The sequence below is a fragment of the Bombus affinis genome, chromosome 13 (assembly GCF_024516045.1).
Source record: "Bombus affinis isolate iyBomAffi1 chromosome 13, iyBomAffi1.2, whole genome shotgun sequence".
NCBI lineage: Eukaryota > Metazoa > Arthropoda > Insecta > Hymenoptera > Apidae > Bombus > Bombus affinis.
In genome coordinates, this window is record NC_066356.1 from 6,008,403 (window position 1) to 6,020,880 (window position 12,478).

The 12,478-nt window shown below is 29.7% G+C and overlaps 4 protein-coding genes and 1 long non-coding RNA gene across 6 annotated transcripts; 2 read left to right on the forward strand and 3 right to left on the reverse strand.

Annotated features, from left to right (window-relative positions):
• The first annotated feature begins 571 nt into the window (after positions 1-571).
• Positions 572-1,536, forward strand: LOC126923286 (uncharacterized). The gene is made up of 3 exons (XR_007713099.1): positions 572-713; positions 1,008-1,154; positions 1,259-1,536. It is a non-coding gene; the product is annotated as an uncharacterized LOC126923286 (long non-coding RNA).
• Positions 1,537-2,037: 501 nt separating this feature from the next.
• On the reverse strand, positions 2,038-5,775 carry LOC126923267 (thioredoxin domain-containing protein 11). 2 transcript variants are annotated; one of them, XM_050736577.1, is made up of 11 exons: positions 5,564-5,775; positions 5,111-5,321; positions 4,805-5,035; positions 4,511-4,717; positions 4,197-4,394; positions 3,884-4,127; positions 3,688-3,799; positions 3,321-3,618; positions 3,014-3,244; positions 2,736-2,929; positions 2,038-2,672 (listed from the first exon to the last, which is right to left on the reverse strand). In XM_050736577.1, exons 1-11 carry the CDS (start codon positions 5,773-5,775, stop codon positions 2,174-2,176), a joined length of 2,637 nt encoding a protein of 878 aa, XP_050592534.1. In that variant the 3' UTR covers positions 2,038-2,173. The 2 variants fall into 2 exon arrangements, with proteins under 2 accessions (XP_050592534.1, XP_050592533.1); XM_050736576.1 differs by having other exon boundaries at positions 3,688-4,127.
• Positions 5,776-6,049: 274 nt separating this feature from the next.
• On the forward strand, positions 6,050-10,545 carry LOC126923268 (uncharacterized). The gene is made up of 8 exons (XM_050736578.1): positions 6,050-7,084; positions 7,156-7,436; positions 7,561-7,753; positions 7,820-7,934; positions 8,027-8,194; positions 9,404-9,653; positions 9,736-9,913; positions 10,000-10,545. Exons 1-8 carry the CDS (start codon positions 6,290-6,292, stop codon positions 10,270-10,272), a joined length of 2,253 nt encoding a protein of 750 aa, XP_050592535.1. The 5' UTR covers positions 6,050-6,289; the 3' UTR covers positions 10,273-10,545.
• Positions 8,212-9,241, reverse strand: LOC126923285 (uncharacterized). The gene is made up of 2 exons (XM_050736601.1): positions 8,761-9,241; positions 8,212-8,638 (listed from the first exon to the last, which is right to left on the reverse strand). The coding sequence occupies exons 1-2, from the start codon at positions 8,826-8,828 to the stop codon at positions 8,320-8,322; spliced, it is 387 nt and encodes a 128-aa protein (XP_050592558.1). The 5' UTR covers positions 8,829-9,241; the 3' UTR covers positions 8,212-8,319.
• LOC126923284 (thioredoxin, mitochondrial-like) lies at positions 10,436-11,338 on the reverse strand. Its single transcript, XM_050736600.1, has 3 exons — positions 11,015-11,338; positions 10,819-10,942; positions 10,436-10,746 (listed from the first exon to the last, which is right to left on the reverse strand). The coding sequence occupies exons 1-3, from the start codon at positions 11,185-11,187 to the stop codon at positions 10,633-10,635; spliced, it is 411 nt and encodes a 136-aa protein (XP_050592557.1). The 5' UTR covers positions 11,188-11,338; the 3' UTR covers positions 10,436-10,632.
• Positions 11,339-12,478: the final 1,140 nt, after the last annotated feature.

Here is a 12,478-nt window from a genome sequence, read left to right on the forward strand (position 1 = left end):
GTGAGCTCCGGCTACGTTGCGCCTTGCGTAAAGCGCGAGTCATCAAGAGGTAGACTCTTTCCTTGGCCGACGTACTATCTTTCTCCACTGCCACTACGCGTTTAGCGACGAGGAAGGGTACACGATCACTTATCACAGTCACCGCCGCGGCTCATTGTCAGCGGCACAGTACACACAATCATACAGTTATGCTATCACATAGAGAGGAGACCACGAAGAAACAGAATGTTTCTCCGACTTCCTTTTTATGATTCTGCTCGCTGGGAGGCGCTGACGATTACTTCCATCTTTGAAGTTACTGAGCTTCACTGGAATCACCGGACTCGACCGATCAAATGCTACGCCATCTCCAGGCTTCTTCGGTCTTTCTCTGCCGTGTCATCTTTTTTATGTATCGTTTATTAAGTAATTAATCGATTTTACGAATAGTAAGAAACAGTTGATACTTCCGAATGTATAATTCGAGTTCAAAAGTTTGTTATTTGAATTATACAATTCGTTAGTCTTGTCACTTCTTTGTAAATTTTTCAAGCCTTTTCGTCTTGGCAACTGAGAAAGAGATGCATGTTCTAATTTTTAGATTACGACGTTTATCTTATTCACGTAACAGAACTTCTTTCGCGTGTCTATGCACCTTGTAAAATATAACTGTACTTTCATATCGTGAATTATGAATTTAGGATACGGAAAATCAAGACAGATGCGTATCTATGGTACGTATTCAGCGAAATGATTTAAATATATTTATTAAATTAAATATCGATCTATCCTCTATACCTACATATGAAGGATTGGAAAATTTATATCTTATACAAAATATATACGTTATTACTAATAGAATTGTATAAATGCTTAAATACAATAAGATTGTTAAGATTATTTTATTCTCGTAAGATCGTGGAAATGATCAAAATAACGATTCTTTAACTCAATGCCATATACTGATCAGAGATCAGCAATTAAATCGATAGAAGAAACGAGTTTCTTATCACGCGTCATTTTACTAGGAATTTCATTACATCGAATAAGTAGCCCAACCCATAAATAAATCAGGCAAACGGGGAGAATGACTAACGCAAGATTACGCGACCCATCGACCACTTTCGGCCCACGCTATTTTATCACATTTTTAATCCGATCTTCGTACATATAAGGTTGTGATACGATAAACATAAATTTTTAGTTTTTGTATAAATTCATCGTGTTATCAATAAATTTTGTACGATTAAAATATACAAAAATTTGTTTACCTTTTCAGATGATCACGATATTTGCAAGACGATATGAATTAATATTTTAATCGCTCGTTGCAATCATTATGTAATTATAATTAATTTGTCTACTCTTTGTTTTATCTATTTATAAACAAATAATATATTAATTTATCGTAATATCATTATATATACCAACATATAGTATTTATTCTTATAATATGTAACAATATTTACACAAATGTACAAGTTACACACATTTTTAGGAAATGTATGCACAAATCACACAATGCCAGATGAAGAATTAAATTGATATTCCATATTAGAGAGCTAGAGCTTACTTAATTTTCTCTAAACATGTTACATTTTTAAACACAAATTTTGAAAGTTATAGTTTACTGCATATGTCATTTTCTTACTATTGCACATCTGCAGTAGTATGTTTTATTTCTCTGTTCTAACATTAAACGTCATGAATATTAATCAAAGGTGACTAATTCTAATGTACGTACACTCCCTGTATAGAATTATAATGTACTGGAAAAAATAGTCTTATCAATGTCTTACTATCTTCATTTGGACGACAGTTACAAATATCTTTTTCTTGCAAAATTGTTATAAAAGTTTAAATAAAAAATTACATTTTTTACAAGTGTATATACATTTTTTACAAGTGTATGAAAAAAATTGTATACGCAATTTTTTGCAACATTCAGTAGGGAATGTTTTGTATCAAAGTAATAAAGAAATATTTTTCTAAAACATATCCATAAAAACAATGCAAAGATATTTGAATAAGTTGTGATACGCATTTGCACGCGACATATATAATTCAGTTGGACATATTTTACATTCATAACATAAAATGATTTGTGAGGTATATACTGTACATTTAGTACAAATTCATAAAAGGACTTAAGTAAAATAACATTCATTGCAATATATCTATCTGTAAATCGATATCACAATTCGCTTTTAATCATTGTCCTTTCAAGAACATTTTGTTCCTGATGTAACTCTCCCACTTGAGTACTATTTACTTTGCTATCTAACTCAAGTGACCTAATATTTTTATAATATTTCCTATATTTTTGTCTGATAAGCTTTACTTTGTGTTGATCTTCTCTGAGATCGATAGTGGAACCTAATATTAAGTGTATATCTTTAATGTGTGCCAACTTCAGTAAAATGACTTTTCTTTTATTTCTAGCACTTAATCTTCCCAGTAGAGTAATATGTCTTATTAATTTTCGATAATCTCGAAGCAGTTGTTGAATAATATCTAGACACAGCCAACGAGTTCGAGCGATGCACACATCTGGAACTATACCGGCTCCAGACTGGCAAATATTTACAAGCGCTTCAACATGCGAATCCCCATCCAAATTCGCTAAGATAAAATTCACAAGATTCGGTATTGTAACTGACAGAGAAAACGGATACACCGTGCTATCCTCTTTTCTGTAACGAAGAAGACTAGAGAACTGTTATAGAATACAATCACGAATAATCCATTATAATTACCTTTTGGCAGGAAAAAAAAGAATAGATGGGAATCGATTCATGTTATATTCCCATGGTAAATCATTATTATCACCGTCTACTTTTACGAATAAAAGATGATCCATTTCGCGTAAATAATGAGCTACTGTTAAGTACACATAAAATATTGCGCTACAAAATGCACAATAAGGAGAGTGGTACATTACGACCACATCCTAAAAAAGATCATTAAATTTAATATTTTCTTTATGGTATTATCTTGTAACATTATAATATGTTCATTACTCTTCCCAATTTACCTTTGTTGGATCTAAAATAGTATCTAAGAAAGTTTCAGTTGTCAATTCTGGTATGCACACGCTTTTTACGTCCTTTGTTTTACAACTAACTTTAGTCTTAAATTTTTGCACAAAACGTCTTGAATTATTAGAACGTAATGTGCGTTGTAAAAAGCCTTGGGTATAATTATTTATAAATTGTATAAGTGTATATCGACTAAAATCCTCCTGCATGACATATTGACTCTCATGCTAAAAAAGAAAGTTACGAAAATATAATATATAAAATATAAAATGTGAAAATATAAAAATACACTCAAATACTTACAGCAACATCTAATATCACAACAGCGGTCTTATCCTTCTTACTTAAAAGGTCTATGCCCAGGCCTTCCGCGAAGTAAAAATAATGTAAACTATCGATCGCTATTAATGTCAAGGTTTTGTTAATTTTACACACTGACTTTGTTAAATTTATATTCGGATGTTCAAGATTATCTCGTGGAAATACAGGTTGATGATATCTGTTTCCTGTTATCCATCTTTTACATTCAGATTTTAAATATGCTTGTTTTACTACGTCTGCAGATCGTACATCCTCTTCATTTGTAGAAGACGCCGATGTTCTGTATTTTTTAATAAAAAAGTAAAAATATTAACTAATAAAGAAAATACAGAAACAATTCCTTTCATACCTCCTGGATTTAAAGTTGTCATCGTATTTTATTGTAGTAGGATCTTCGTTACAACAGATTTCATATGTCTGCTGTGAATTTTGTACAGCTGGAACTTTGAAAATATCTGCACCTTTACAGACGGGATAAAATTTATTAGTATTAAGTTTACAAACAGGCATTTCTCTTTTTGCATTATTTAATATGTTCTTTTTACATAAAGAACATTTGTTCATTACAACATTGACACAGCAACTATCGTTAATCCATTTTTGAATCGAGATGCTGGTAGTGAAATCGTTTGTTTGATTTTTGGTTTCCTTCAAAAGTTTTGCACAAAACGTATTTCGCTCCGAATGCCTCGCAATAGCATTGCGACGCTTGAAACTGAGACGCTGAATTATCTCCTTAGGTAAAACATTATCTGCACAATTATAGTACTGGAGCCCAATCTCTCTGATCTAAAAGATCAATGTAATTTTTATTAGATATCCTTTGAATACCGCGATTACGTTTACAACGCTACGTACTAAATTGAAATTGTAATTTTCAGGATGCAAAGGATTACGAGGTGTGAAAAGAAAAAGTACAGGCCCTTTCTTTAAATATGGTGCTAATGTTAATGCTTTTACTCCAGGAGGTTGCAGCCATAGAACTGGTTGATGAATAGAATTGCTAATCCAATTTAATATGTTTTCGGAAGTCCATTCAGAGTCTTCTGGATACCTCTATACATTTGAATTCTCAAACTCATTTAATCGTGTTATATATACAAATGTTTCTACTTTATGTATCCAATGTATTTACCACTGCCCAAATATAAAAACTCTTTTCATGTACTTACTAGTGACCTGCCCCACATAAATAAATTTGCAGATGGAAATTTGTAGATATTATATTCCGTTCCACTAGATAACGCACTAGTCACAACAGCAAAAGCCAATTCTCTATTAGAGTCCCCTTCCAATGTTCTTATAGCAGCTTTATAAAATTCTTTGTAGCCAGGAGTTTTATCTAACCGAGTAAAATTAAAATAACCTACTACCACAGCCTGCAATTACAATAACAAATAACTCACTGTTTTATAAATAAATATGTACACTAAGATCCAACATGTAAATTATTTATTTATACTTACATCATAATTCACACGTAAATCTGTTAATTGTTCTTTATGTGTTATCCTAACAATTGGATTCATGACTGTATTAAGAAATTTTATCATATATGACCATGTACGTATACCTCTGTATTCTATACCAGAATCCCTTGAAGGATAAAGCATCAGTACTGGGTAGCTTTGTACTTTGTTATACTGAGCTCTACATTCTGAGCTTGGATGCCAGCAATTAATAGCAGCAAAAAATATCTGGGGAACACAAAATATCTTAATCTTATTATTGTATGATTATAAAACAATTAATTATATACACATATTTGATACCTGTGAATGATAATATTGAGCAACTATTTCAAATTCTTGACGCACAGCTTGGCTTTCTGCATCCCATGGAGCATAATACATAACAAAACTAAAATCTGCTTCTGTCACTCTTTCTATCATAGCGCTTAAATGTCCTTTATAAAAATCTAAGACAATTGAACTTTGATTAAAAAATGGTTTAGCTAATGGAGGCTTTGATACCTTGGGAGCACTGTAATGAAATTAATCATCATATAATACAACATATACAATAATGACACATATAATACTATCAGATAAAAACAAGCATGACTTGTTGCTACCGTATTCGTACAATATTGATACCATACTTTCAAGTTACGAAATATCTATTGCACAGTACCAAAATATAAAACCATGTTTAAAGTGAGATAACAGTATCACATTAAAGTTAATGAATTTTTAGCTAGAAAATCGTTATAACCTAAAACTTACGAACTATGGAGTGCAGCTAAGGTCAAGATAATTGCAAGGAAAAAATGAATAATTTTTCTAGCGTATGAGAACATCTTGCTGGTTAGTCTCTCTTTTATCACGACCTTCTGATGCGACTCTTTGGCCACGTCGTTACTTTTTGAATCCGGTATAGTCGTGTGCGAGTTATCACCATTTCTCGGCGTGCTTGTTTCAACTTCTTCTTTCAACATTATCCGTTAAACCAAAAGGAAATTAAAGGGAGGAGAATATCGTGCGCTAAAGCCTCATCACACACTCGTTGTTTACTCCAGTACTGTCAGTCCAACTATCGCTTATTTAATTAAAACTAATTAGCCGGGGTTTTCACGTATTTCTATCGAGCCATCTGTATTTTTGCAAACCGGAAACAGCTGAGCGCTTGTCAACATATCGTCAATGCACGAACAAGATTTAATATTCATATAGTTTATTTCAACTAAAATTGAAATGGCTGTTTGCGATATTCTCTCGTATCTATCGAAAGCAATAAGTATTGTGGAAGATTAACTGATATTAAATATAAGTATATATTATAAATAAATATATTTGAAAAGTGAAAATAGAGCTTTGAAAAATTAGAAATGTTCTATGATGTTTAATGCTTTTTAAGAGAATTTATGTCCAGATAAGGAACAATATATAAATACAATGTTTTCATTATGTGATTGTATTTTATACTAATGAAAAATTACAGGAAAAATTACAATGAAAAGTTTATTAATTTTTTTACCACACAAGCTTTACAAGGAAAAACATGGATACATGTTTGGTAAAATAGTGTATGATGATAATACAGGAGTAAAAAAATTTTATGTCATTGGTGTATGTAATGTAGATAATTTAGAAACAATGAAATGTGCCAGTATAATTGGATATTATTCTGGCAGCGAACACAAAAGAGAATATGTGGATAAAAAATATTTAGACTGGATTAATATATGCTTGAATTCTACATTTTACTCTAAGTGTGATATTTATGACTACAGTCTGAAAGGTATTATTGTGAACAATAAAAAAATTTCTACTTTACACTGTCATACAGCCATTATAGTATATGATCAATCAGCATTTCGAGAAACAGAATTATTTGCTCAAAAAGCAGTATCTGGAGACCATTTTTATGAGTTAATGAAAATCATACAAAACAAGCAAGTTGAGAGAGAAATACAGAAGAAAGGAAAATGTACATATGTAAAAGAAACACTACTTGTGTATCATATGTTCTTATACTTTTATCCAGTCCTTTTTCTTGCCAAAATAACCAACAAGTTATTACCAGTTTTAAAATATTCTTTTCTTGGTTTGCATCTTAATGGATGGTTGGAGAATGTCAAATGGATGTTAATTACTGTAATAAAGAACAAAAAATTTAATTTGAAAACTGGTAATTATGTTTTTGCATTAATAATAGATATTTTATTGGGAATTTCAGTATTACAGTTATTATTGAATTACTTTGAGTACATATCTCCATCTCAGATACTTTTAGATAATGCAGAGGTAATTTTAAAATGTACATTGAAAATAATATTAAATTAATGGTAATATTTTAACATATAAATATTTTACAGAAGGCTGTCACATTTTTGAAGGACTTAATTAACTGGCTAACGGGTGTACCAGCTGGTCTAAAATTAAATCATGCCTTAAACAATATGCTTGGGAAATTTTTTCTATACCACATACATATGTGGTGGACATTCTTAATATTTATGAAACCTGTAATGGATTTTACATTCGAAGTATTGGTATTATTTGGAAAGCTTGGTATTACATTTCAAATAGCAATAGCAGCTGATCTTCTAGCACTTGTCAGTTTTCATGCTTATTGTATCTATGTATATGCTGCAAGGTACTAAATATATAAGTTAGATAAATATATAGAAAGTATATATATAAGTTAGATAAATATATAGTATATAAATATATAGAAACTGCAAAAATGCAAACTGAATAATAATTCAATTCTTTATCAGGCTTTTCAATATTCAATTAAAGGGTATTACTGCTTTGTTTCGACTATTTTTGGGTAAAAAGAAGAATCCATTGAGAGAAAGAATTGATTCTTGCCAATATCAACCTGATCAACTGTTTGTAGGAACTCTATTGTTTACTATTCTACTGTTCCTCATGCCAACAACTTGGGTTTATTATGTAGTTTTTACCATGGTACCTTATAAATAATTAAACTGTGATTATGATTATGGTTGAAAAATTCATAAGTTCATTTTACAGCTTAGATTAGCACTAATCAGTTTTGGAGGTTTGCTGACAAGAATGAAATTTTATCTTCAAGTTATGCCTGTATATACATTTTTTAAGTGGTTATTTCATTCTTATAGCACGTGCAGTAAGTGAAATACTTTTAATCAATTGTCAATTAATTGCAAATGCTGTCAATTTATTGGATTACTTACAAATTATACGATTTGTATGTTCTAGGTATTGTTAATATTAAAGTATATTCAAATAGAACAGAAAGTCCAATAATATTAATAATGACAATGGTAGTAGCATCATGGCATTATACATGGGACAAGTGTATACCAGACACAATTAATCGCCATCCACCAATAGAATGGAATAAGATAATAAACAATATAATGTGGGGTGAATTACTTTATCCATTATAGATTCCCATTTATAGCTTTATTTAACAAACATACATGTGTATATATCTTACTTAATTCTAAAGTAAACATTAACTAAATTAGATTCTATTAGATTATTCAATTTTATGTTTTATACGTTTCCTTTTGTTTTCCATATATTTGTTGAACAATTGCTGGGTCGATATTTTTGATCATAGTTTCATCAATATCATTTTCTTCCCTCAAAATACCAAAGTATATGAAAAAGACAGTTAAGCTTAAGCCTATAATTAGACTTTCATAAGTTGGTCGACTTTTACCGTCAATTGTATATCTAGCAGGATATGTTGCTGCTTTAGATGTTGAGAATTTATAAGGCTTGTCATAATCATCGTCATCTTCGTCTTTTTTCTTTGAATTGACACTATATTGTAAGGTAGAACATATTTGAAGAAAAGATTGCCTAAAACAAAATGTCACTTTTTATCATAGTTTCAAAATACTGAAAGAACCTAACCTCTTTTTTAATACGAATAATTTAAAGATTTAATACAAGAAAAGAGAGTATCATGTATTCAAATATACCTCTTCTCTAAGAATGATTTGCTACTTTCAAGATGTAAAACATTTTTTATCAATTTTAAATACATCATTTTTACAAATAAGAATTGCTCAACGTCTAATTTGGAAATTCACGTATTAATTTCACCAAATATTATATATATATTATATTTGGTATTATTTCTCTTTCTCTACGTTTTATTTTGTAAATAATAAATATCAGTTAGATATTTATAGACATTTGTACTTTCGATGTCCTTTTATCGTTCAATGTTATTTAATGTTACAAACAAACGTGTCCACAGTCCATACACATGTTCAACGATAACTAACTGTAGAAACAGTTATTTTCTTATATTTGTTGCTTAATTTTTATTTAGTATCAGCTACAAAAATATTATCAATACTTTAAATGTTGCAACTTTATAGATTCAGAATTATATTCATGTATAGAACACTGAAGTGATTTATACGATGGGATTGGAAAGTACGTCAAAATTTAAGGTTATAAGTTCAAAATCGGGAAAACCAATGAAAAAGAACTATAAATCAGAAGGTGAATATTTAATAAATTTTATTCATGTTCCTATATACATAATTGTGATATGAATTTTATTCAAGATTTTGTATAACGCGAGTTTATAGATTTTGAATTTATCATTTACAGAAATTACAGATAAAATAGATAACAATGTTGATACCTTTGCATGTGATACTAATCAAGTGGAAAACGTGAATAAGCAGGACATGAAACGTAAAAAACAAAATGAAAAAAGAAGAAACAACATTAATGATAACATTAATGAAAAAATAATTAAAGATGACAAAGAGGAAAATGTTTATACTGAGATAAACGAGGGTCTGGATGTAGAAGACACGAACAACGATGAAGAATCATCACCAAATAAGAAAGCAAAGTAAAAATTACTATATATTCATATTTAGATTTTAATTATTTTTTACATTAAATTATATATATGAAAATTGTTTTGTTAATAGTATATGTACAACAAATGGTTTAAATGATACAGAAGAAATTTACAAAAATAACTTGAAAACTTCAAAACAGCTTTCTAAAAGGCAATTAAAAAAACAAAAAGCTGAGCAAAGAAAGAATGAAAAAAGGATGGCCAATAGAATTGAAGCAATGACGAAAGGACTTAATTATGTTTCAAAGGTTTCTTTTATGATGTTATTTTTTTAAAATGGTATTATTCAAAATGAAACAATTTTTAATTCTTCCTATGATAACTTCATTTATAGTGGAAATATGCACGAAGTGAATGGAAGTTTGAAAAGATAAGGCAAATTTGGTTAATTGACAATTTGCTAGATAAAACTTATATTCCAGATGACATTTTTCCAATAGTTTTAGAATATTTTGAAGGATGTAAAGGAATGGCTCGAGAACTACTTTTAAAGAAAGGCTTGGATGTTGTAAGGAAAGTAGACAATGAAGAAAATAAAGACGAGGTAGAATCTATTGCTTATCAAAGGGCAAGAAAACTTCTACAAGCTTTACCTACCGAAACCTAAATAATCTGAAATTATACTTAAAACCTATCAACTAGTTCATGCTTTTAGTGAAATTTATTTTACATTTTGAAATTTATTTTACATTTTTTTTATACATTATCCCAGTTATTTGTTCCCTTATTCATGAGATAGATATATCAAATTTTTGTAAATAATTAAACAATTAAATCTTATCTGTTTATTATATTAAAAACAATTTATTTCACATATATATATGAGAAGCTTACAATGGGTTTATTCTGGAGATATATATAAATAAAAAGTTATACTGTATTATACACTTATTACCATACAATATTATACAAGTACTTTAGTAATCATAAGGTTACTCCAACAAAATTACAGTTAAACTAGATTACATTATTCTGAATACTTATCTACAAATTGTTTAAGTTTATCTACATCCTGGAGACCAACAATTCTGTCTAAAACTTTTCCATCCTTCATTGCGATCAGGACTGGAACAGAGCCAACCTACATATATAAAATTTCTATTATTTTCATTATTTCAAGATGGGTGACAAATTTATAAAAATAAGAAATAACCTCGTAATCTAAGGCAAGATCGCTATTCTCGTCGATATCAACCTTTGCCAGTAAAACTTTTCCTTGTTTCTCTGCGATTACCGATTCTATACGAGGAGTGAGCATACGACATGGATTGCACCATCTATAAATCAAATTAAATTTATTATGATAAATTCATCATTAAAATCATTATGACAGTCCAATTTTTACATACGTTGCGAAAAAATCAACGATCACAGGCACTTTGGAGTTTTTAACGCGATCGTTGAAATCTTTTGGATCTTGAACTTTGAAAGCAGTCGAAATCGCTTGTTCTTGAGCCGGTGCATTTGCAAAGGCTCTTGTTCCTAGAGCAATACGTACAGTTCTCAATCCAGTTCGGAACATTTTAATGTTTCGTTGATATAGAATAACCTACGACGTGTAGCAGACGTGTAGCAACTACGAGTAAATTCTAAAACGTAATAACGATTTGATCAGTTCTAACCTAAATTCTTGTTCGAAAGATTGTATCGTACTGTTGATTGTGATTGAATGAGGTTAGGTATAAAATAACCAACAACGTAAAAATAAATTCTCCACGTGGTATCGTTTGTATAGATTTCATTTTCGTCGAATCAGCTATGAGAACTTTTCATTCGGTAAACAATAAATACAGATTTACGCTGTACATGTTTGTTATTTCATAGAACTGTGTATATTTAATAATGATACAAACTATATAACTTTTAAATACAAACATAATTAAACGATTGAAAATAATATTCATATGTGTTTATCCTTATAAAGAATCACCAAAGAAAATAAAAAATAGGAAAAATGAATTGATTGGTGTATAAAAAGAATAGAGAATCCTATTTAAAAAATACTGATGATCTTTTTATTACATGCATCTTTCAAAACAGTGTAAGATTGTTCTAACAAGCGTTTTCATACAATTAAAACACTCTGTATAAATTGCTTAAATTCTATCTGATTATTTATAATTGAACTTGATGGAGTAATCAAATTATAATTTTCTAGCTTTTTACATCATAATTTCTCAAGGATTAAGATCAATTTATTTTATAAACACCTACCCATGTGGAAAAGCGATGTAAAATATTTGTGTTGTAGGCATGACTTTGATCGAGGATAAAGCTTTGGAAACCCTATCTTAGAAATCATTTATTGAGAGAGTTCTCATTTCGTCTAATATTGTTTCTTTACCTTTGAATGCGTAGAAGATATAGCCACGAGATAAATAATGAATCAATTTGTCATAAATTTCGCCATCGTCAATATTTTATTCCATTTTATTTTATTCATTAATACTTTCCTAGAGAAATTGTCCATGCTATTATATCCTTTATTTAACCGCTGACCATTTAATTCGTTGATCTTGGTATCTTGAACTGGCGAGTCATTTTGCCAATGACCTACTCTCGTTTTGCGGCCTCGAACGTTCGGACCTCGGTCATGTCCTAATCCTTTAAGCATATGTTATGACACTGAAACATCTAATGACTAAATTCCTTCTACGAAGTGGACTAAAATTATTCAATTGGAAGAGTTTACTGTATTGTCTATTATCGACAGAGTCGACAGTCATGACTTCTTTACTGATTATTTACAATTTTTTAGATTTCATGTTTATGAATTTAAAAATTCATTTTAATATATCTATTGAAAAAATACT